Source organism: Crocodylus porosus, unplaced genomic scaffold (genome assembly GCF_001723895.1).
Source record: "Crocodylus porosus isolate Cpor-Errol unplaced genomic scaffold, CroPor_comp1, whole genome shotgun sequence".
NCBI classification, from domain to species: Eukaryota; Metazoa; Chordata; order Crocodylia; family Crocodylidae; genus Crocodylus; species Crocodylus porosus.
Genome location: NW_017728909.1, coordinates 24,700,181 through 24,722,695, shown reverse-complemented (window position 1 = coordinate 24,722,695; position 22,515 = coordinate 24,700,181). Strand labels below are relative to the sequence as shown.

Sequence of the window (22,515 nt, the reverse complement as noted above, 5' to 3'; positions counted from 1 at the left end):
GAGGCCAGGAACATGCGTTTAAGAAGAAATGTGAAATGTTCTTTTATAGAATGATTGATAAAATACTGTACCTTGTCCCTATTACGAGTCCCATGGACTTTGATTGCCTGTCTGACTGTTGACACATGTACAATCCCAGATCTACTGGATTTACATTTTTTGCAGCACTTATAAATGGTTTTGTATTTTTTTTAAATGATCAGATTTATTCCCTGACAATAAAAATTGCAGTTACATTTAAAAAACCTCGGGTCTTGCTTATTCCCAAGAACTATATAGTGTCCAATGGAGCACTGGACAGATGATTCAAAATGCAACAATTTTCAGAATAATGTGAAGGGGGCCATTTTCAATGACTGACACTTTCCTCCTCAAATCGCTGCTCTGCCATCTTCTCAGGCTACCAGAGGAGATGGTTTCTTGAGCAAAGGCCAGCAGCCACTCATTCAAGGGAAGGTCATGCTTGCTCTCTGCAGCACTGTGTCCAGATCACAGATAAAAGTAAACCCAGTACTCCCTGAATAATTTTCCAAGACCTAGATGAGCAGGGTTTATTCAGGATGGCCCTCAGTTTCTCCAAGTTCCTCTAACAGGTTGGACAGCAAAATGACTTGCACTTCAGTCAGAGAATATGTCTGAAGGAAACAAATTTAATGTTATCCGTTGCAGTAAGAATAGGCAAGTCTATTCTGTCTTGTCTGTCTGGAAAAAAGTCATGTTTTGCAGGGAAGAAACCACAGTATATGTACAACAAGCTGCAGCCAGAGCAAAAAATGTAGGAAATAGCATAGGCAGCTTGATGCATTTCAAAAGAGGACAATTGGAGTAAACCAGGGGTCAGTGAGAGACTTTCACTGTTTTGTTAGGCAACTTGTGTGTGCTCATTTATTTGTATTGCAGTAGGGCCCAAGACCCTCATTCAGCATCAAGGCCCTGTACAGGCATAGGACAACTGCATCCCTATCCCACAGAAGGTGCAAATTAATTTGAAATGAGAAGAGGAGAGAAGTGGTGAAGGAGAACAAGGCTGCTGGTGAGAAGATCACCCGATATCAGTTGACTTGTATACTTTACAGGAGTCCAAATAATTTGAAAGTGATATTTAAAATAAGCTCTTACTGACCACTTTATGTAGCACTTGCTCTATTTACCCATTCAGAGCAATAGGGTTCCACTGTTATAATTTTCATAATTGGTGTCACCTAGAATTAATTTTCTAATAAAAGTAGCCCTCGGGGATTTTACAACATCCAAAATCATACAAGAGCCATATATTACTTTGTTTTCATGCTTAATTTACACTTTACATGAGTTTTCCTTTTAAGACTGTAGTTAAAATCACTGTTTTTTCTCCTAACCTCCCTAGTTTCCCTTCAATACAAGTGTGATCACTATTTATCTGAAAGTTGTATCGATAGTTATTTGTCTATTGCCCTTGAATGTGTTGAACTGCTAAGAATGATGTACATAATCTCTCAAGTGAGAAAGCAAACCACTGCCTGACTTCCTTAAATGTATTCCCAGTTGTCTGACTTACCTTCTGTTGTATTGATGGACACAGATGAGATTTTAACATTACTTTTGGACATATGGCTCACAGAAATACAGATGTTAAACATGAATGGTCCATCTGAACCCAACTGGTATACTATTTTCTCATCTATGTAACAGCTTTTTCTATTATGTATGCCACAGTGAGGTTGGAAGGAAGATCCTGAAAAATTAAAACAAGCTGAATGGTAGTAACCACCAGTCATAACTAACATCATGGATATAGTGGAACAGGGAACCCTAAGCACACAGAATTTTTCCTCAAGGAGGAAGGGCATCCTCTGCATCCCACTGGCTTCACACGGGACCAGATGTACAAAGGTATTTAGGTGTCATGTCCTATAGTAAGGACTGTGGCAGCCAAGGGTTCAACATTATGGGGGAAACCCTCAGTAAAGAGTATGGTCTTTGTCGAGTCCTGTGGGCACCATCTGGGTACTTAATGCAGTACACTGGCTCAGCCATGTCTTATCCAGCTGTGTCCCTGTGCCTAAGTTAAATCATAGGTTTCATGATGACTATGGACTTGTCTAAATGCTGAGGTGAGCATATGGTGGCTATGCTATGGTGACTCCCCATCTGGACATGTTTAGGATGCAGTAACTACACTATGAGTGTTCAGAAGGGCAGTCAGAGCAGCATAAATACTGTGTTGTGACTTCCCCACCCAGCTAACATGGTGCTGAATGGTGCCGAAAGATTAGATAGGCAGCAAGATCTGCAACAGGAGTCATGTGCATCATGTGCAAAGGACCTGGGCATCTTTCTCTTGAAAAGTGGCCTGGGGGTTCCCAGTCACAGCAGTGCTGAAAATGTTTGCCCCTTTTCTAACAGAAACTGCCAAGCTGTGGCCAGCAACAGGTGGGAACACAGCTGTAAGGAGGGAAGTTTGCTACAATAAAGGTTTTGAAAGGAAGTCAAAGCCTTAAAGGGAGATTTCATGCTGAGGAGAAGGCATTTGCCCTTTGGAGCTCCCATACCGAGCCCAGCTAAATTTAATATTCTCCAAGTGAACTGACCAAAAAAAGCCACTGTGCAAACAGTTCTGGGGAAGAATCATTGCATTTGCTTCCCTCGGGGGGGACTCACTCAAGGATGTGTGGAATGTCTTCTAAAAAGGCTCTCACATCCCTGTGTACACATGCTTGGAGCAAAAATCTCTTCCAAAGGGAGCTCTATTTGTTTTAGACTGCTCTGGGGGAAATAAAGGGCATAAATTACAGACCCCTGCCATGCCGCTCTTATAACCCGGCCTTGAAATACAGTAAGGAAAGAAAATCTAAAGGGAGGCCAGGAGGGGCAAATTTGACTGGCAAGTTAGTACTTTCCCACAACCAAAGCAAAATTACTAATACTTTTCCCCAAGCTGGAAACATGGGGAGTTTGCTTGAGTTTATCCAAAGCAGCCTCCCAGCACTAGCATTCGGTTTTATCTGTGGCACTCTTGCCAAGGCGCTGGGAACTCTGTCAGCCCTGTCTGACGTAGCGCTGTCCATCTCTTCTATCCCAGGGGCCTGTTCCCCTCACAAATGGCAGAAGACCTACAATAGAGGAGACATTAAATTCACTTTCTTTCCTGGTGCTGTCCCATTCTAGTCATTCTTAGGCTACAAATCCCAGACCCTACTCCTTTGCATGGACAAATGGGACAATCCCATCCTATTTACCTGGTGTCGAAACACAAAACACCTGCCTGCCCAGATTGCACTGCTTCTGCACATCCAACCATTTTAGTGTGAAAACACAGCAACAGTCCTGAGAGGAGGGACCAGAGGCCAGGTCTCCCCTCCCAGTCCACCAGGTTTTTCTTCCCTTCTGCTCCCTGTGTCTGGCCTAATGAATCTTGACTTTGCTGCAGAGTGAAACAGGTTCAGGAAGAGGAGGGGCGATGACTGTTTCCCCTGCAGAATAGTCCACTGTCTGTTTGGCAGGAGGAGGGCACACAGGCTTGAATCTCCTCAGACTGAGGGAACTGAACCTACGCCTCGCTTCATGGCAGAGGGCTCCAACAATGGGCTAGTACAAGAGGGTGTAACGGCACCACCAGGTCCTCCACTGGTAGCTGCGATTTATAAAGAAGTGTTGGTTCAAAGGTTGGAAAAGCAGTGGCACCAGTGGAGTTTAGGTGCATCCAGGTGCATCTAAAGAGACATTTGCAGACCTACAATACTGGACTTGAGTGCCCGAATTGTGATTACGTCTCACTTCCAGATGCCAAGCCTTTGTTTGGATCTAGGCCCTAGGCACTAAACCTTAACAATAAAGGAACAACAACATCTTTCAGTCAGGAAAGTGACTGTTTTGGCAGAATAAACGATCACGGGGATTTTAGAAACCTGTTTTGGCAGAGCAAATATCGGTTGCCAAGAGCTGTCAGGTGCTGCCAGCCTGATCTGAATGAGGGCTCTTGAATCAGCAGCAAGAGACTCCACGTGCTCCTGTTAATTCTGTGAGACAGCCAGGGTGATCCTGGCAAACGCTCCAGCTTCAGTGTGCTCCTGCAGTCACATATATGCTAACCTTAAAGAGGCCAGAGGATAATTCCTATAGAGGAGATGCAGTGAGGGGTCAATATAGGTTGCTTCATAGTGTACAATGCAGCCCAGGGGATGCTGTCTGTGGGCTGCTGTAATTGGTGCAAGGGACCATTTTGGGCAACCCAGAACCCAGGGGGTGCAAAGGTGGAGGAGAGCACCGTGGAGGTGGAGGGCACTGTGCCTCTTCTCTGAGTTGCATCCTCAGGATCTCCTGCCTTCCAGAAGAGTCCCTGCCTTTTTTGTGGATACCAGCCTCTTCCCTGCCTTGATTGTGGATAACACCAATCTGCTAAGTTCCCTGTGGCTGTAACAGTACCTTGGCTGTGCTCAGTAGTAACCATAATTGTCCAGCACAACATCACAACCATGCTACTAATGGTCTATTACTCACTTCAACATGTTCAGAAGCTCTCGCATCGCTCTGGGTTTCCTGTGTTGAGGTCCATAAACAGCCAGCTGAATCTGCAAACACTGTGCAGGATAAAATGGACATAAAAGGACAAAAGCTGGTTCTGAAATCAATCAAGTCACCTGGTAAACAGATTCACTGTGTTTGGCACCTAGTAATCTGTATGTTAGTAAAGAAACACCAGTGTTTCCAAGCAGAAAAGATAAAAGGAATATAGCACAACCCCATAGTCATAATCTTCCCCACCTCGAGACCACATTAGAAGAGGGCACTAGCTCTCTTCTAATAGAGTGAGGCAATTTGCTGCATCTTGGTGGTGGGAATGTTAAAAGCGGGGGTCTGGAGAATGCTGTTATAAACAGGATTTCTGTTTATAAAGGGCTTGTTCTGGTGTTTGAAAATTTGGCATTAGACACCACATGGAGACTTCAAATCCCTCCTGCCTAAAGTCACTACCAGTGACTATTTGATTTTAAGAATTTTTTCTGTAGCCTACAGAAAAGCTGCTAGAATCCAAGAGCTCTCTTCTTTAGATTTAAGTGCACAGGTTCACATAAAAAATCATAGCATTATTACATAATGCTTTTCATCATCAGAGCCCTCAGTGACCAAGTAATTCACCTGCACAATACTACTCTTTTGATGCAAGTAATATTAACCACTGGGGAAACTGAAGCAGAGACGCTGGGTAGGGGCTAGTTTCTCTCCTGCTAGTCAGGGGAAGGGAGCCACTTTTCCTTTTAATTCATGGGGTTTCCTTTTATTCATTCATTAGCATGGAGAACAGGGTGGCAGAAGACTATGCCCATCTCCTAGTAGGCCCTTCCCCTCTTCCCTCAAGATCAGATATTCTGGTCATCTTCCCATCTCCAGCTGTATGTTGGCAGCAATCTTGTGAGTTCATCAGCACTACTGACTCCAAAAAGAATCCAAACCAGTCCAGCAGTTCCACAGGGATAAAGGCCAGGGTAGCTGCTCGCCCAGCTTGCCTATGGCACACACGAAGGGGCTCCTGGGTGTGTGAGAGATTTTTGCAGGTCAGTAAGACTTAGGAGTTTGTGTTAAGCTCTGTGCTAAACTACACCTGATTCCTTGGCGAGCTCATTTGAAGCTATCTAGTGCATCTCTACAACACTACTTTGCCATTTGCCATGTAAACCCACCTAAATGTAATTGTACTCAATGCCATTTTGAGACAAACTTGAGATGATAAATGCAAGAAATAAGCAACATAACATTAGTATTACCTTACTGAAGAGCTGATGAGCCTCTCTTATCTCTCCTTCTGCTAACCAGATACTGCCCATGAGATGGTAAATTTCAACAGTCTTCTCGCTAAAATCACTATTGATGTCTATGTTGGCCTTTAAGGAATCGTCCAGCAGTTTGTAGGCTTGCTAAACGACAAAAATCCAAAAGCTGATCAGCACATAAAATATGGCAGTGTCCAGAACAGACTCCTTAAATGATTGCTTGATGTAACTTTTTTTGGGTGCCTGTAGATGCACAGGGAATTACAGTGCATTGGAGATGATTCAATTAATCGAGTCTGCTGGAGTGCTCTAATTAAGGCTTCTCCCACCCTGCAAAATAGAACATGCCTGAGGCTGCCCATAGCGCCTGCACTGCACTGCTGGTGCAAAGCTGCCCTATGGTCAGCAACGGGTCTGGCATAGGAGGACCTTGGTGACACACAGCTGGCAAAGTGGTTGCTGTGCTACTGTCCCCTCCAGTGGCGGGTAGAGGAGGGGTGACCAGGAAGACCCTACAAATCACAGATGCCTGGTACCATAAAGTCCCCTTGCAACTGTTGGTCCTATGCAACACTGAAAGGCACAGGCTGGATTGAGAAGCTGTGGCACTGAGGCATGCAGTAAGTTTGCATACTAGTATTTGTGGTTGTGGTTACCTGCTTTTTCCCAATGCGCACAAGCCATTTGCTGAATTCTGTGACGGCTCTCAGAGTCTGGGTGTCATCTGCACTCAGCAGTGTCTGATACGCACTGAGGCTCCCTGTGAAATGCATTTCAGCAGCCACTAGAATTAAGCAAAGCAATTATCCTTAACCGATGGTACCTTCTCAATCCCACCTGCACCAGTCTCTTACCCAAATAATGGATGAACTTTGTGGCTAGAAAAAGGTCTGTTTCTATCTTCCTTAAAAGCAGACGGCCCAATTTTGCCTATTACTTCTTCAGAGAGGCTTCCACGAGTGGCAGAATTATGTCCCCCTGGAGGTAGCACGAGGTGCCAATACCATGAACTTCAGGTGTTTAATAGCCCAAAAAGCAGCTCACTGATTAAATGTGCATTCCTAACTAGTCCATGCAACATTTTCCCCTTTGTGTTGCAGCATTATAAAGTCTAGGAGAGCCGACTCTATGTCCAGAAGGCACTTACCAATGTGCTGCTCTTCTCCAGTTGCAGCATAAGCTTTACCCAGCAACAGCCCTGTTTGAGCCGCTTCAACGCTGAGCTCCCTGTGCAAGGCTACACAAATGGAATGTGCCTACAACAAAATTACAGTGATTACTTGAGCTAAATAAGCACAGCGCATGCAGGGGGTATTTTCACAGACAACACTATCTTTGTCAAGTTAGTCACAGGTGCAGAAATGAGGTAACAGGATAATTCCACCCAGCTAAACAGCTTGGCTCCTGATATTTAATACTGCCAGCATTCAGTCTGTCTTCATCCTCCAGTTTTGGCTCTTCCCCAAGTAGCAGACACTGAAATTAAAACATTGGAGATGGGCCTAAGCTGTGCACTTTGGATTCAGATTTCCAGCCCAACAGAACTTAGGGAAGGTTGTATCCAAGGGTTTGCTTTGTGCCTCCAAAAAAATGGAAGTTATTATCAACCTTCTGATTCAGGGTGAGATCCAACTCAAAGCCACACAAAAGGTTCACGGGGGTTTAATTCTGGGTATTTTGTTTGGACCATCTTTAAAAGTTATCCTTTATATCTGGTCAGTATTTAAATCTTAGCATGGGTTAAAAGAAAATATTTTGCCTCTACTTAATGTAGTCAGTAAATTAAATACGGGATCTTCAGTGTCTGAACTTCACAAACAGAGGGGATTAAAGCTCCCTAGGAAAGAGTCATGTGACAGTGACAAGCACTGAGGCACTTTCTAAACAAAATATCTTTCTAATTTAGTTGGAATAGGGAAAGGCATTTTTATTTTTAAAACTAGTCTCACCCTCAGGTCCTTCATTTGCTAACTAGATTGTACACTTTGTAACTAAGGTCTGGTTCACACTCATAGCCCCTTAACTCCTGTGGGGTTGCACTTTTCACTGGAGTTGTCTGCCCTATCAGGAGTGGGGGATAAACTAGCACACCACGTCACCTGCTAACACAAGCATCTGCACCATGAGTGTTACTGCACAGCATGACCACTCTCAAGAGCAGTGAGAATACAGATCAATGAGGGCCAACATATTTGGCAGGCATGCCACAAATTAGTCCCACACCCTCCAAGTACCACTCCAATCTCCTTTCTGCCTGGTTGACTGCTCTGCTTGCTGCTCTCTGGCCTCTCTGCTACTGTGCTTCCTGTCCCCTCCCTGGTCTTCTGCCTACCACATGCAGTGGCTGCCTGTGCCACTTGTGGCACACATGCCATGGGTTGACTACCTCTGGTATAGATGACTCAGATCTTCATGGAGTCAGTGCTTGATATGTTCCTCATATCTCCATCACCATGACTTTCTGAATTAAAACAATGCATGCATCCTGACCATGATCGGAGGCAGTGCAGGGCACATTTGATTGCCACTAGCTTCAAGAGCAAGGTGTCTAATAAAAGTGTTTTAAAATGCCAACTATGTAAAAATTGCCCCCTTTAACTGCTGACTGAATGACAAAAGTACTCCTCTGTCTGGCAAAGCATATACAGCTCTGGCAAAGAGAGAAGAGCTCAAACCTTTCTGGCATCGCCTCAGACTTGCTCGCTAAGTTTCAGGTCTGGTCAGTCCCACCTGCACAAGTTGGGTTTCCCACAAGACTGACCAAGGGCTTTTGGTGCTACTGATGATGTGATATTTTTTGGAAATACCAGTAACTGAGATACAAACCAAGGACTCACATATGAGACTTGTCACTTTCTGAAGCAGAACTGCTTGAAGGAATTCTAAATAAGAGTTCCTCTAATATTTAAGCATCAGTAACTCAATATGTTGCTGAAACTGGGTTCATAAGCAAGGAAGTTGTTTGTCCTCATTGACAGGAATCTATTGAGGAAGTCCAGGCACGAATCGCCACGTACATTATAGACAGAACTGCATTGGCATCAGCAAATGTGCACCAGAGTGGAGAGACCATTGACAGGCTACAGAGTTGATGTAATGGCAAGATCCTTCAGCAAATCATTGCTGATGTAAAGCAAATAAAGAAGTGTGCCTACAGCACACTCCAAGCAGTTACTCTAACTTGGACTCTTAACTCCTGCTGCCCTGAAAGGTATTTTGAGCTTTCTTACCTTCAGTAGATACGCAATGGCTTTTTCATGGTTTTCCTTTAGTTGCTCCATTTGGGCAATTTCCTGATAAAGACTAATCAGTTCTGGAGCCATATCTCCTTCTGCTGAAGTTACAGCAGTGACAGCTTTTTCAAAATAACCCGTGGCAAAACCCAACTTGTTCTGCTGCAAACATGTCCTGGAAGAAAGTGAGGAAATGGGTCCTTTAGTCTAAAGCACATATCAGAATAAGTATGATATTCAGTTAGGGAGACTCTGATCCTGCTCCCATGCACAAAGAAAACTCCTACCGAAGTCACGGACCCTGTCTGATTCCTGTGACATGGTTTTTCAAAACAGCAGAGATCTAGTCCTCACTTACACATGGCATTCAGTTTAGGCCTCCTTCATTTATTTACCTGCCGAGTGCAATGACCAGGCCTTTCTGAGATATTGTCAGTCCCGTGATCACTCCTTCATCCAGCTCCTGCAGTTCTTCCATGATCTTCTCTGCCTTCTGCAGATTGACATAAGATTCTTTGCCAGTAGGACAGTCAAGGAAAGCCACCAAAGGCACGTGCCATCAGCCAAACAAACACAATCACACAACCAGAAACTAATCTTTACCATTTCTTTGCTCAGACATTTGTTTCCAGGACAGTCTCTGCACATCAATCAACACCAGTTGAGAAGCATGTTTGTTGCTTTGGCTTCTCTGTCGCTTCCCTGCAAGAAATGACTTTGGCAAGGGAGTGGGGGCTTAAAGGAAATGGTGCATTACATTACTCTCAAAGTCTATTGCTGTGCTGGCTTCTCTCCTCAGAAAATGGCTTGCACTAGAAAGAAATGGCTTGCACTAGAAAGTTAGTTTGACTATCTGGACTAGGCAGTTAGTCCAATAAAAGATATCATCCAAAGAAATCCTTGTGTCTCTCATTACTCACAAAAGCAGCCACCATGGTCCCCATGGTCCCATGCATGGAACTGCAAATGTATGTGGTGTTCCTCAAAGTATAACACAAGCCACACTGCCCTGAGGCCTCTGTAAGTAAAGAGGGATGAAATACGATGTTGGATATGAGGGATAGAGGATGAAAAAGCAAAGGGAAGGGCTAGGGGGACTATTCCCTGCTCTGACTGTCTCTGGATTCCCATAGGATTTTTGGCTTGTGGTCAAGCCTTCCAGTGACATTTTGCTTTTGCAGAAATCTAATATCACTTTTTGGGACAAAACTGCTAAAAAGAAATACCAATTTTAGTTTTGGGGCACAGCTTTCCCTTGTACAATAATATAGCGTGGGTAAAAGCAGCTAGTAGACTGTTTGGTTGTGCCTTAAATGCAAAACTGCAAGCCATTCTCCACAAATGGTTATGGTCAGAAGGCTTCTGAAATCAGCTCGTCTGACCCCCTGTATAACACAGAATTTCATTCAATTATCGTCTTAGCGAAATTCACAGCTTGTGTTTGGCTGAAGCACATGTTCCAGCAAGACATCTAGTCTGGATTTGAAGACAGCAAGTAATGGAAGATTTGTCACCTCTCATGACAGTTTGTTTTAACACTTGACCATGGTTAAAAAAGTGTCTTTTTCTGGTCCTAATCTTGATTTAACAACTCCCTGTGTTGGGCAGGTCACTGAATGTCTTTGGCCTCTGTTTTTCTATCTATACCACCCACCAATGCCCACTTTGCTGTACAGGATGGTTTACCATTGAATGAGCTGTGACATGCAGTTGCTTCAAGGTGAAAAAGACCATGTAACATTCATGATGTGACATTAATAACCATTTTGTATTAGACACTTTAATCTGAAGTATTTTCACAGGCAAGGATATTTGTTTTGTGCCAGGTGGGCTGCCCCCAAGGTATAGTAGAGAGTCACAAGTGTTCCTAAGATTTCTCCCTTTTCTCCCAGAGATGAAGGAAGGTGCCCCCGTGTGAGGAGGGCATGTCTGGCTGATTCAGCATGCTGTATGGCCTGTGCAGGCAGACCTGGAAGACAACAGCTTGCTCACAAAACACAGAAAATATCCAAGCAGATGTCTGTCCTGAACTATTGGAGCTCCTTAGAGAGACACAAATTAGTCGTTGGAGGAAAAACCTGGCATTATTGATGTCTGTGGGAGCTGTGCCATTGACTTTTTGAGACCGGGATTTCACCCCCAGTCCATAGGAAAATAATTAGAAGAGTTCAAGGAAGAAGATTAGCCCTTCCAGCTATCACTGGGCTCTCCACAGACCTACTGTGCCAATAGAGAAGATGCACCATGGGGAAATATGTAGAAGGGAACACAGCATAGTCATGGCTTATGCAACTCCTCCTCCACAATACATAATGTTTTATGGAAATAAGATTATTAATTTTATATTTAGTCCTACTGTCCCCCTTGCCAAAGTCCCCATACAATGCAGCCATCTGTGTACCATCACCGGCACATTGTGTCCACACCTTCCCTCTCCTTGGGGAGTCAGAGTACCATCAGGCAAGAAAATACCTAATTGCTATTTTAAAAAATCAGCCAGCAGCCAGAAAAGGCAGACTGCTCTGAGCACACTCTTTGCATTTCTGAGCATTAAAGCAGGTTCTAACTCAGTAAACTGTGGCTCACAGGTGCGATCTCCCAGCTGGGAAATATATTGCTATTTCCAAAGCAAATCCTCAGATGAGCAGGGAAGTTGCCCATAATTGTATTTCAGAGAACTTTGCCAGCACTTTTATTTCTCCATATACTTTCTTTATCACTAGGAAAGGAAAGGAACCAGGGCAGCCAAATCCATTGCAAGACATTTCTTTCTGCTTCCTCACAAACTCCTTTTATTACTAGTTCTTATAACTTTGGTGAGCACACAAAGAAATTTACCCAGATTGCTACAGGCTTAGCCAGATAAGGGGTCCATTGAGTCTGGAATCCATCTCTGACCACACCAGATCATAGAGAAGTCAGGCTGGAAGGAACCTTGGTAGGTCATCTGGTGAGTCCAACCCCCTGGATCAGGCAGGGTTACACCTATCCAAACTATCTTATACTAATCCATTGTCTAACCTCTTGGCAAAATTATGTCCCCATATGGCAACCAGCAAAGCCCAGAAGCATAGGAAATACTTATAGTAGAACATAGGTGTAGCTGCTCCTAAAGCACTTCCAACCAGTGGTTGTCCAACCTCTTCTTGAACACCTCCAGTGATGGAGAGTCCACAGCTTCCCTAAGCGAACTATTCCACTGCCTCACTGTTCTAGAGTGAAGATGTTTTCCCTGGCACCCAATCTAACCCTATTGTGCTGCAACTTCAAGCCACTGGTCAGTATCCTCCTTTCTGTAGCAAAAGAAAAAAAAGGTGTTTTCTCTCTTCTTTATGGCAGCCCTTCAGCTACTTGAAGACTGCTGTCATGTCCCCTCTTCAGTGCCTTTCCCACAAGCTGAACATGCCTAGCTCCTTCAGACACTCATATGATTGTAACATTTTTGTCACCTGGTTCTGGACCCTCTCTAACTTTTCCATGTCCTTTTTAAAATGTGGATCCCAAAACTACACACAGTACTATAGATAAGGCCTACCCAGTGCTGAATAGAGGCACTATTACTTCCTGTGTCTTGCACCTAATGCTTCCACTGATGCATCCCAAAACTGCGTTTGACTTTTGTGCTCCAGAGAGAGATGGAAGAGACAACTATGAAATCATCAGTTGTGAAATCCTGTAAGGTTTTCTCTCATCTCCAGCAGCTCATGGTTAGCTTGTCCTCATATTAGTTTTACAATCACATTTTGTGTGACCATGCACATTATTTGTATCTATGCAAATATCCAGTCCTTCCTGAACCCCCCAAAGTTTGTGTTCAGCGGTGTCTTGTGGCAATGAGTTCCATCGCTTTTGTACTGTTGAAAAATCATTTAAGTTTTGAATTTCAGTTACAGTAAGTGTACCCTTGTCCTCATTTTAAAAGGAAAAAAAAGTTATATTTGTTACCTCCCTTCTGAGCCAGGGTGACTGTCATTCGGGTCAACATGTACCATTAAAATAAGGGCAATATAAATCAACATGTTTGAAAGCTATAAGAAACTACTGGGATCATCTGTTCTGTTCCTCTGCAAAACACAGAGCAAAGAATCCCATACAATTGTTTCTGTCTCAAACCTTTAAATCCAATTTGAGCTATGCCACATCTTTTAGCTATTGCTGAAAATGTTGCTGTGCCAATCAAGTTTTCTATTCTGGTCTTTGAAAATTTTGTTTCCCTTGTTTGACAACCATGGCAGACAGTTAAGAGGATTCAGTAATTCTCCACACTTATTTATTGCTTTAACTTATCTTGCTTTTCATCTCCCTGGCATGTAAATTATGTCCCTTTAAGCACTGTTAGGCAGGAGGCAAGAAAATATTACAGAGCCCTGTCTGAGAGCAAGGGCATGAAATTGTCCCAATACATTTAGAATTCTGCCATTAAGAAACTAAAAAAATGCTCAGTTTTGAATCATGTGAACCATTATATGTTTAATATCCCTCGTTTGTTAATGTGCCTTTCTGTGTATTCAAGGTCTGGGTCTAGGGAACACATTGGTTCATTCTTTACTTCATTACACTGATGCTAGATGGCAGCACCACTCCAGCTTTCAAACTTAATTGTAGTTCGAATGCCCATTACTTTGTAGGTTAACACATACATGTCAGTGCAGTCCCATTCCCCAGGCACTATCTTGATGTAAGCCAGAGGGGAAAGAAGACAGCACTGTATTACTTCAAGCTTGCTAAGCTCTTACAGAAGCTAGATTTCTAGTATGATATCCAAAATTAAAATTGAAAGCTTATCTTATAAATTGTTGACTGTGTGACTGGAAGAAGTCGCTGAGTTACACAAGCACATAGCCCATGCAGCTCCTGTTATGAATTACATTTTAGGCTTGTACTTTGGTGAGCTTTGTGGACCATAGCCTTTCCTTATTTACTTCACTTCTAACTTTCAAGAGTGAAAGAGGAGCTTCTGTTTCTAACATGATTTTAAATTCCTGTTTTCCTACCCCCATTCCTCAGTAATCAGTTATTGTGCTAGAGGTTGGCTTGTGGAAAGGACAAGAAAGGATATTATAGAGAGCGTGACACCAGCCCTTCCTGTCAGATGATGGAGACTATCATGATGAACTTTCCTGCCATGAAGCTTAAGTCAGCTGTGTGATAAGTATGCTACCTTCAAAGATAAGACACAGGTATGAATAAGTGGTTCTTGAAGCATCTTAAACTGAGCATGGGCAGTCTGCCTAGTGGTTAGCACAAGGTCCAGATTGGAGGTCAGCTGGGGAATAGCTGGGCTGAAGCCAGGAGATTGGAGTCTGAGACAGAGCTGAGTCAATAGGCAGAGGCAGAGGGCGGGAGGCAAGCCAGGTCGGGACCTGGAGTCTGAGAACAAGACAGAGCAAGGCACGAGGCAGAGGCCAGGTTTAGCAACAGTATGTTGAGCCAGGGCTGGAGTCAGGAACACAGGAAACAGCAGACTAGTTTGAAGGCAACAACAACCTTACTGCTCAGGCAAGTTTATGCTTCCCATATAGGCCTTGAATAGGCTGGAGGGGCCAACCAATTAGGAGTCCCAGCCAATTAGGGGTCAGAGACTGGTGGCCTTCACAGCAGGAGGGGAGAACAACAATGACAACTCATTTCCTACTGGCCTGCCTTCAGCTACAAATAAAGTAGTAGCCTGGTGCTGGGTTGTGCTGGTGTTTGCCTCTAGAGCCCCCAGATCCAATGTCTGAGACCAAATCCCAACACTTCCAACCATCCAGTCCTTGGCCAAGTTACATTTCCACATATGATCCTGTTGAGATCTTACAGAGAAGAACTGAAACCAGTTTTATCCTTGAATAAATATTGACTCCTGGGAATAAACCAAGTATGATTTGAGCCTATTGATTACTAAAATTTTAGAAAAGGTATTATACAACCTGATGCAAGCATGCACATTGGTCCTCCTGACAACAGCATCTACTTCTCAGAGTACCATTGCTCCTCTGGCTGGCAGTTGCAGAATTTAAAGCTCTGCAGGTCATTTTTCCCCATGAAGGAAACATCAGTGACACAGACTATGGCATACTCTGTTGTATACTTTATACCAGTCTTGGAGGAGAGGTGGCCACAAACAGCACACACGCAACTTCATCTTCCTGCTGACTCAGAAAACTCATCTATGCCTGGTCCCCAGGAAGCTACTGTTTCTGCAGAACGTTCTCCAAATACAGAGAATAAGGCAACACCACAGCTTCTCTGAAAGAACCACTTCAAAAGATGCCATAACAACCACCTAGCCTTTATTCAAGGACTAAACACTTGCTTGCACAGGAAGAGAGAAATAGGACTATTTTATATAACAGTGCCTGCTTGCACCTCCTTCCACAATGTGTTCTCTGATAACTAGTGTGGTCCTGCGAAGACACATGCGTGTACATAACCACTCATCTGGTAGCCTTGTTTGTGAACATGTGTATATATGTGTGTGACTTAAGTACTGAAACCAGTTTTAGACTCTTTCATGTTTCTGAAGTAGGGCAACTGAGAGCAGAAGATACACACCTTGCAAAATCATATAGCCGTGAGCAAGATTGGTGAATGCTTGTGCCATTTTCCAGTGCCCGTCTCCATAAATGATTCTAGTAAGAGCCACATATCGGGTCAGTTCCCTGATGGCTTTATGAACCTGAAAAACATTACAACATAGGCAATATGATTTCTTTTTGTTTAAAAAGAAATATCATTTTGGGCTCCATATAGCCCCTGGAAGTGGTTTATTTCCCCTAAGCTAGGTGGAGAAATATATACACGTAGATAAGAAAATAAACTGAAGCCTTGAATGAGCTGATGTCAGAATTACACAGAACAAAGGATTCTTGCTTTGGATTCTTATGGTTCAGTTACAGCTTCCTCTTGCCTTGAACACTGCAGTCTCTTGCCTCCCTGACTTTCACTTCATCCTCTTCAATACAGTCAAAATGCTGCTGGCAAATATCAGTTTCATGTCACTCAGACCAAATCCATCCCACTTCTCTTGAAGACACTTCTCTGACTTCCCCTTATCTTTAGGGTTTCTGCCTTCACCTTCAAGACTCAGTGCAGCTTAGCTCTTACCAACCTCTGTAATTTTTTTTGTTCTCTACTTCATCTCTTCCATTCTCCCAAAGCCACCTGCACTGCTGCTTTCTTTTGTGTCTTCTTTTCACTGTCATCTCTGTGCTTACTTCACTAGGGATCCCAATGACTGTAATCCCTTTGTCAAGTTTTTGCTCTCTAGCACTTTAAATAATATAAGAAAACTGCAGCAGCGCTGCCGGATTCTAAATAACTGTGTTTACTAAGTATATGCTAACAGACAAGGCCTGGCCACATGTTCATTATATCTATGTGCATGCATGTGCACACATGCACCAGTTGCTTTGATAGATCCAGTGATTTCTTCAATGGTCCACTAGAGGGCTCTCAAACTTAACAGAGTAGTAGTACCTGGTTCCTATATGCTATTCTATCTACCAGGAGTACATATTGCAGGGGTATATATCCTATATACCAGGAGTACTCAAGTCCCAGCCCATGGACCAGATCTGCCCCACCTGTGTCCTGTCATTTGGCCTGCAGGGCTCCCCACAGGTCTGAAAATGGGGAGCGGTGGCACTACTCCCCTGCTCCCAAATTTCCAGATTTGTGGGGAGCCCTGCAGGCTGGATAGCACGGCTCTGTGCACTGTATCAGGCACACAGGGAGGTGCAGGGCATTATCCTGGCATGCAGGGCTAGGCAGAGGTAGCATGGGGACCCAGGGCCAGCTCCTGGTGCACAGGGCCCAATCCTGGTGTGTGGGGCCTGATCCAGTCTGCAGGGCCAAAAGTATGAGTACCGCTGTACTGTTTTTCATGCTTTTTATGACAGAATTCTCCCTTAAAAGCACTTCAAGAAAAAGGATAGGAAAAAAAAAAAAGATCGAAACCAAGCAATGTGGCACAAAGGGGACACATGCTCTAGTTAATGTGGATTAATCACTCCTGTGAAGTTGTCTTCTACCTTTCATTTCCTGCAAGTTCTTCAGGGTAGAAACCTTGCTTCCCCACTCAGCTTTCAGGAACCTTATAAGTAATTTATGCTCAGTAAAACCAATAGCATTCAATTTACTGAATCGTATTGATCTGACAAGACATACAGCTGTTGCATCCATAGAAGAGGTTTCATAGGAAGGCTCTCGCCCATGTGTCTACTGCACATTCACTACTGAACTATCACAGACCACAGCTGGTCTATTTTGTGGATGTAAGGCCAGATCTGCACCTAGTGCCAGATCAGGAAAGGCTCAGAAAGAATTCCCTCAGCAGACAAGTGACATAAGTAGCTCAAAAAGCACCTTTCTATGGCAGGATTCAGAATATATTGATGCAGGTAAGCCAACAAAGGGATCTTTGCATAAGGGAAGAATAGTGGGATGGAGCAGCAGCAGGCTGAAGAATTTGTCAAGACAGCAAATACCAGGGGACTATTAATATCCCCGTATGTTTGAGAAAGTAATTCTCAGAAATGTCGTGATGATGACTAACACCTCCCTGCTGCCATGCTTAGGCCTTGAGATCTATTTTTGGCTCCTTGAGGATGATTGCTAATTCTTTGAAACTTTCCTTCTAGGAGCTGAATGATCTGGCTGATGATTACAAACAGAAAAGCCTCTGACAGGAAAGTCCCTACAAACTGCCTGAGGAAAGGATGATCAAAATGTCAGTTTTGCTACCATAAAAATGAATGAAATGCAGTAGCTAAACAGTAATTCTCTCCCCACCCCTCTCTCCATGCACACATTTAAAGAAGTCATTTAAAATGCATTCAGGGGATTTATTATCTTCTACATGCAAGTTTGAGAAACTTCTCTTCCTACAGAAATAGAGGCATATATTTCACCCACAGCCTGAACTAAGCAACTGAGAGGCATGGGTGCTATAAAACTGGACCCTTGCCTATTTGGCATGAGAGGCTGATAAGCTATAGACATGACTCCAATGAGCCCCACTCCTCTTCCAGGCTGGTACGGGTGAGGTACTGGATGCCAGCATGACCACTTGTGGGGCTTGTGCAAGAGAAGGAATCCTCCTCATTGGGGTGTGAGTTTGATAAAAGGTCCACAACCCCTTGTCACTTGGTTATTAGCTTTAAATTACCCTTAACTGGAAATTACCCACAGTTACCATTGGATGACTTAGTCATGTGTGGCTGTAAAATGGATTAGTCATCTGAATCTGCTTCCTAGTAGACAGGAAACATATTGCTAAAACAGTTATCAGAGCATGTCCCTACTTGATACCAGCCAGTAAGCCGAAAGACAGACTTACCTTAACTACCATCAGCCTTTTGGAGGCATTCCCTCCAGGAAAGGTCTACACCTATTAGGGGAAGCCGTGGTACACAGGAGTTCCTGGCTTCAGGGAAGTCCTGGCTCTGGGGAACACAATATGGACCAGGTCTAAGGCACCCTGCACAGCTGGCTGCTTTGAAGACAGATCTTGGAAACCTGGATTCCTCCACAGCCCACAAGAAAACTAAGGACACTATCAGAATCAGAGATGTGTTTGCAATCATTTCATGTGCAACAAGAGGCTGCTGACAGACATGAAAAACAAAGAAACAGACAAAAAAAAAAGTGCTTTATCAGAAGAGGCAGTGCGTTAGTTTGACCCAGCTCCATAGCATCTATATAGATCACATGCTTCAGTGGGACTTTTTGGTGTTTTTATCTAAAGCTGATTCAATCAGTTATTAGATAAACCCAAAAAAGCCCTGCTGAAGTGCCTGATCTATTCAGATATTGGGTGAGCTGGGTCCAACTAACGTGATGCCTCTTCTGGGCATGTGCTGGGCTTGGGGCAGGGGCATACTGAGTTTAAATTGATCTGAGGTGATCAAATGGCATAAATGCCTTTTTTTTTAAGATCAGTAAGCAGTGTGTTTTCTGACGCAGCTCTGCTTTGTGGGAAAAAATTCTAACTGGCTCTAACCGAGGTCACTTAGCTAGATGCTGCATGAACATAGAACCAGAGACAGCTACCTAAAGAGGTTATAATCTACAGACTAGACAGATGCAGGAAGTGTTACTACTCCCACTTCACCAAAAGGGAACTGAGGGCACATCCACAGAAGATGCTTTATTGCACAGCAGAGCTAAATATTGTGCAGTGAGCATCAGCATCTACACGTGCAGACACTCACTGCGCAGTAATTGGCTCTAATCACGCATAAATTTGCTATCTGCAAATGCAAGTAGCAAATTTACTCAGACTACTTACTGTGCAGTAGTGCATGTGTAGATGCCTCACCGAGCGCAAATGTTGTGTTCCCAGTCAGCTGGGCAGCAGGAGGCGGAAGATTTCTCCCTGCCCCAGGAGCTGCCTGCTGCTGCGGTGGGCTCCACCACTGGAGCCTGGCTGGGGACGATGTCTCCCTGCCCCAGCAGCAGGGGGCTCCCAGACCCCGCTCCACAATCATGGGACCCAGGTGGGAAGATTATCTCCCGGCCCAAGCCCCGCAGGGCTGGCTCTGAGAGAGAAGGATCTCCCAGCAGGGATCCTGGGACCAGAGGGAAGAATCTTCCCGCGCCGGCCCCACGACTGCAGAGCTAGTGCTGAGAGATAAGGATGGAGGAGTTTTAAGTAGAAACTATTACACACAGGACTTCTGTTTAGGAAGTTATAAAAAAGAATATTACCTCGTTCTTTTCAATGAACTTTTCTGCCATTTTCATTGCTCCTTGCAGTTTCTCCCTGGGTGTTGAAGCCCAGTCTGTACAGAGTGCCTCTGTCCTCATTGTCTTCTCTTCTCCTTCACTATCTCCTACTGTGCTCTCATTGTTTGATTCATCCATATGTACAGAGGCAGCTGTGCTGTTTTCCTGGACTCTGATTAGAATATACTGTAAGGTTATATTGCTTGGGAGATTTATTGCAGATCCATCTGTTTTATGCTGCACAACATTTAAACATGAAACAGGGAAAAATGCTTAAAATATTACTATTAGGATGTGAATGAAAAACAAAAGTGGCAAGTTAAAGGAGGAATTACAGGTTCCTGGGCCAACGATGCTAAAAAAAAATCTCCCTTTGGAAATGAAGTTAAGCAACTTACACATGACAAGGAGAATCCACAGCATTCTGCCTGGATTTTGTAGGAACACACATCAGGCTGGCTTGCATTTCCTTTTTCCCAAGGAATACTAAGGAGATCCAAACTGACTGGTTACACCCGCTCAAAAGTAATGTGGAGGATAAACATATTTGCACAAAATACTTGAGCAGCAGAAGCAATGACTATTCAAATAACCTCCCTTTAGAGTTATCGCTTAATGTGCTAATCAAAACTCTCGCTTACTCCACACTGCCTCCGTCTGTTCTGTGTCCTCCTGCCCCGTCATAACAAGTCATAGCTCTATAGACAGCAATAATTTTCTTGCTGTACATCAACACAGCACTAAGCAACAATAAGCACTGTTCTTAACTGGGGCCTTCAGGCTTTACTACAACAATATAATATGTTTCTTTTTTATATTGCAGTACTTAATTTTCATGGAGCAGGAGACTGCTGTGCTAGGAGCTGTACAAACGTGAAATGCTAAATGCACCATGCTTAAACACTCATCCCCTTCACATCCACTCTCTGCTGCTGGGAAAGACAGGCCAATTTGTAGCATAACGACAGTGGGCTGAGCCCACCAGGAACTACACACCCCACTCAGGGAGGTCACTGAATGTACAACTAAACTGGTGGGAATAAAAACTATAAAAAAGGAGCGCAGGTTGTAGGTCACTAACTAGGGTGCCAAGGGAGGACACTAAGCAGATAAGTGCGGCTAGTGCCTATGGCTTCTCAAAGAAGCCATGGGATGGACGCTGGGTGAGATGGGCTTGTGGTCTGACCCAGTATGGCAGCTCCTATGTCCTTAGCACATTGCTGACTCCTTCCCCATCCCTCTTTCTCCGACATCACCCAGAGCACAGGCATAAACATATCCTTGTAATCCGGGCAGGAGACCATTCTTGAGCTGTTGGGTTAGATCCGAAAGCCTCAGGTAGTGGGGCCTGTGCCCCAAAAAACAAGACAGATAAGCAGAACCGGGTAGACCCCCTCCCGCTCCCCACCGCAGCACACGCAGACATGGCTGAAGGACCCTGGCTCTAAATGACTTTCCAGCTGCAGTGAACGTAGTCCGCACTCCACTTCACATTACAATACACCAATCACCGCTGCCCAGAGACCAGGTTGTTTTTTTCCTCCCTGCTGCCTGCCTGCTCCCCCTTACTGCATGGTCCATGATCTAATGACTGTAATATAGAAATGACACAGCTCAGGGCAGCAGAGCTCAGAGGAGAGACAGACACAAGGTATCACCTGCTGACCGCACTGGAGCGAATGCCCAGCAAGAACTACTCCTCCGCTGAGCAGGGCCAAGCGCCTGCGCTCAGCTCTGCAGCCATTTGCTCCATGCTCTTTCCATGAAGGACTTGTTCAGTTCTGGCAGGTTCAATGTAATTTCAATGAGTCAATTAGCAGGCATCTCTCCTCCTTCTGTATAATCTGGAGCCTTTATTCTCCCTTTTCCCCAAGTCAGAGGCTTTTGTGACTGGCTCCACCCGCCACACTGTAGTCCTGACAACCGCATGCGCCGCCCTAAGCTATAGTCTGGGTGACAGTACACTCACACATGCACATGCGTGCACGACTGCCCCATCACCTGGGTCAGGTACATTGTGCAGGTGTTTTCCATTGTGCCTTCAGCATCAGCACGATCCAAATCAAGGCCAGCCCGCTTTAAGATGAGTACATAGGCAGCCATACGGAGGAAGGGGGCATCTCTGCAGCAGATCCGCTCCCAGCTGCAACCCATAGAGACTGCTGCACTCCACTTTGCTCCTCCAGACTCCCCAGGTCTGGTAATTAGGCTGGACTTTAATTACATAGATGTTTGCCAGAGCAAAAAGCAGTAGAGATATGTCAGTAAGAAAGTCTCTGAAACAGGCAGGAGGAGGCGGCAGAAGTTGTTAATACTCTTACTAAACGTCAGGTGACTGGTTATTTCTTTTCACAAAAAAGGGACAGAAAATGCCAAGGCAAAACAGCTGTTAAACAAAATGTAGTTTTGTGCATCCTCCTGGGGCTACTTTGCTTTCCAGTATCTGTGTCCTGTCTACTTCGGTACTCAGAAAAAAGCTACAAGTGATATAAGGGAACGTGGGAGGTAGATGCATTGCTCGGAAGCATGCTACTCTCTAACACTTGGGACCCTGCAAGAGGACCTGGGCCACAGTGTAGAGCTGGGGAACAGCCAGGTCCCCTGCTACTCTGCCACCCACGCAGCTGGGGGAGTTCGGTGGTGCTTCAAGCATTGTGAGCTGCTGCAGAATTCCCCCTAACGCTGCTGCCATGCACACGCAGGCTGGGACGCTGCTGAAGTCAGCCCAGCTCCGCAGGGAAGGCGGCTGCCAAGAGAAACAGCAGGGGCTGAGGGGAATGTGCAGCTCTGAGCTTCCAGTACGTGCCACCCCAGGCTCTCCC

General features: G+C 44.6%; 1 protein-coding gene across 2 annotated transcripts; it reads right to left on the bottom strand.

Annotated features, from left to right (window-relative positions):
- Positions 1 to 1,277: 1,277 nt before the first annotated feature.
- TTC23L (tetratricopeptide repeat domain 23 like) lies at positions 1,278 to 21,589 on the bottom strand. 2 transcript variants are annotated; one of them, XM_019531936.1, is made up of 11 exons: positions 21,352 to 21,589; positions 19,676 to 19,930; positions 15,521 to 15,644; positions 10,796 to 10,952; positions 9,379 to 9,504; positions 8,981 to 9,158; positions 6,898 to 7,006; positions 6,407 to 6,534; positions 5,745 to 5,894; positions 4,480 to 4,559; positions 1,278 to 3,092 (listed from the first exon to the last, which is right to left on the bottom strand). In XM_019531936.1, exons 2-11 carry the CDS (start codon positions 19,829 to 19,831, stop codon positions 3,053 to 3,055), a joined length of 1,248 nt encoding a protein of 415 aa, XP_019387481.1. In that variant the 5' UTR covers positions 19,832 to 19,930; positions 21,352 to 21,589; the 3' UTR covers positions 1,278 to 3,052. The 2 variants fall into 2 exon arrangements, with proteins under 2 accessions (XP_019387481.1, XP_019387482.1); XM_019531937.1 differs by lacking the exon at positions 21,352 to 21,589 and adding an exon at positions 20,092 to 20,350.
- Between the last annotated feature and the right edge of the window lie 926 nt (positions 21,590 to 22,515).

Excerpts from the sequence above, each read along its gene's own strand:
- TTC23L (XM_019531936.1), bottom strand. The coding sequence starts at position 19,831 with ATGGATGAATCAAACAATGAGAGCACAGTAGGAGATAGTGAAGGAGAA. Across the intron at positions 7,007-8,980 it reads CCATTGCGTATCTACTGAAG|GCACATTCCATTTGTGTAGC; the intron begins GTAAGAAAGCTC and ends ATTTTGTTGTAG. Across the intron at positions 6,535-6,897 it reads TGGAGAAGAGCAGCACATTG|TGGCTGCTGAAATGCATTTC; the intron begins GTAAGTGCCTTC and ends GCTTAATTCTAG.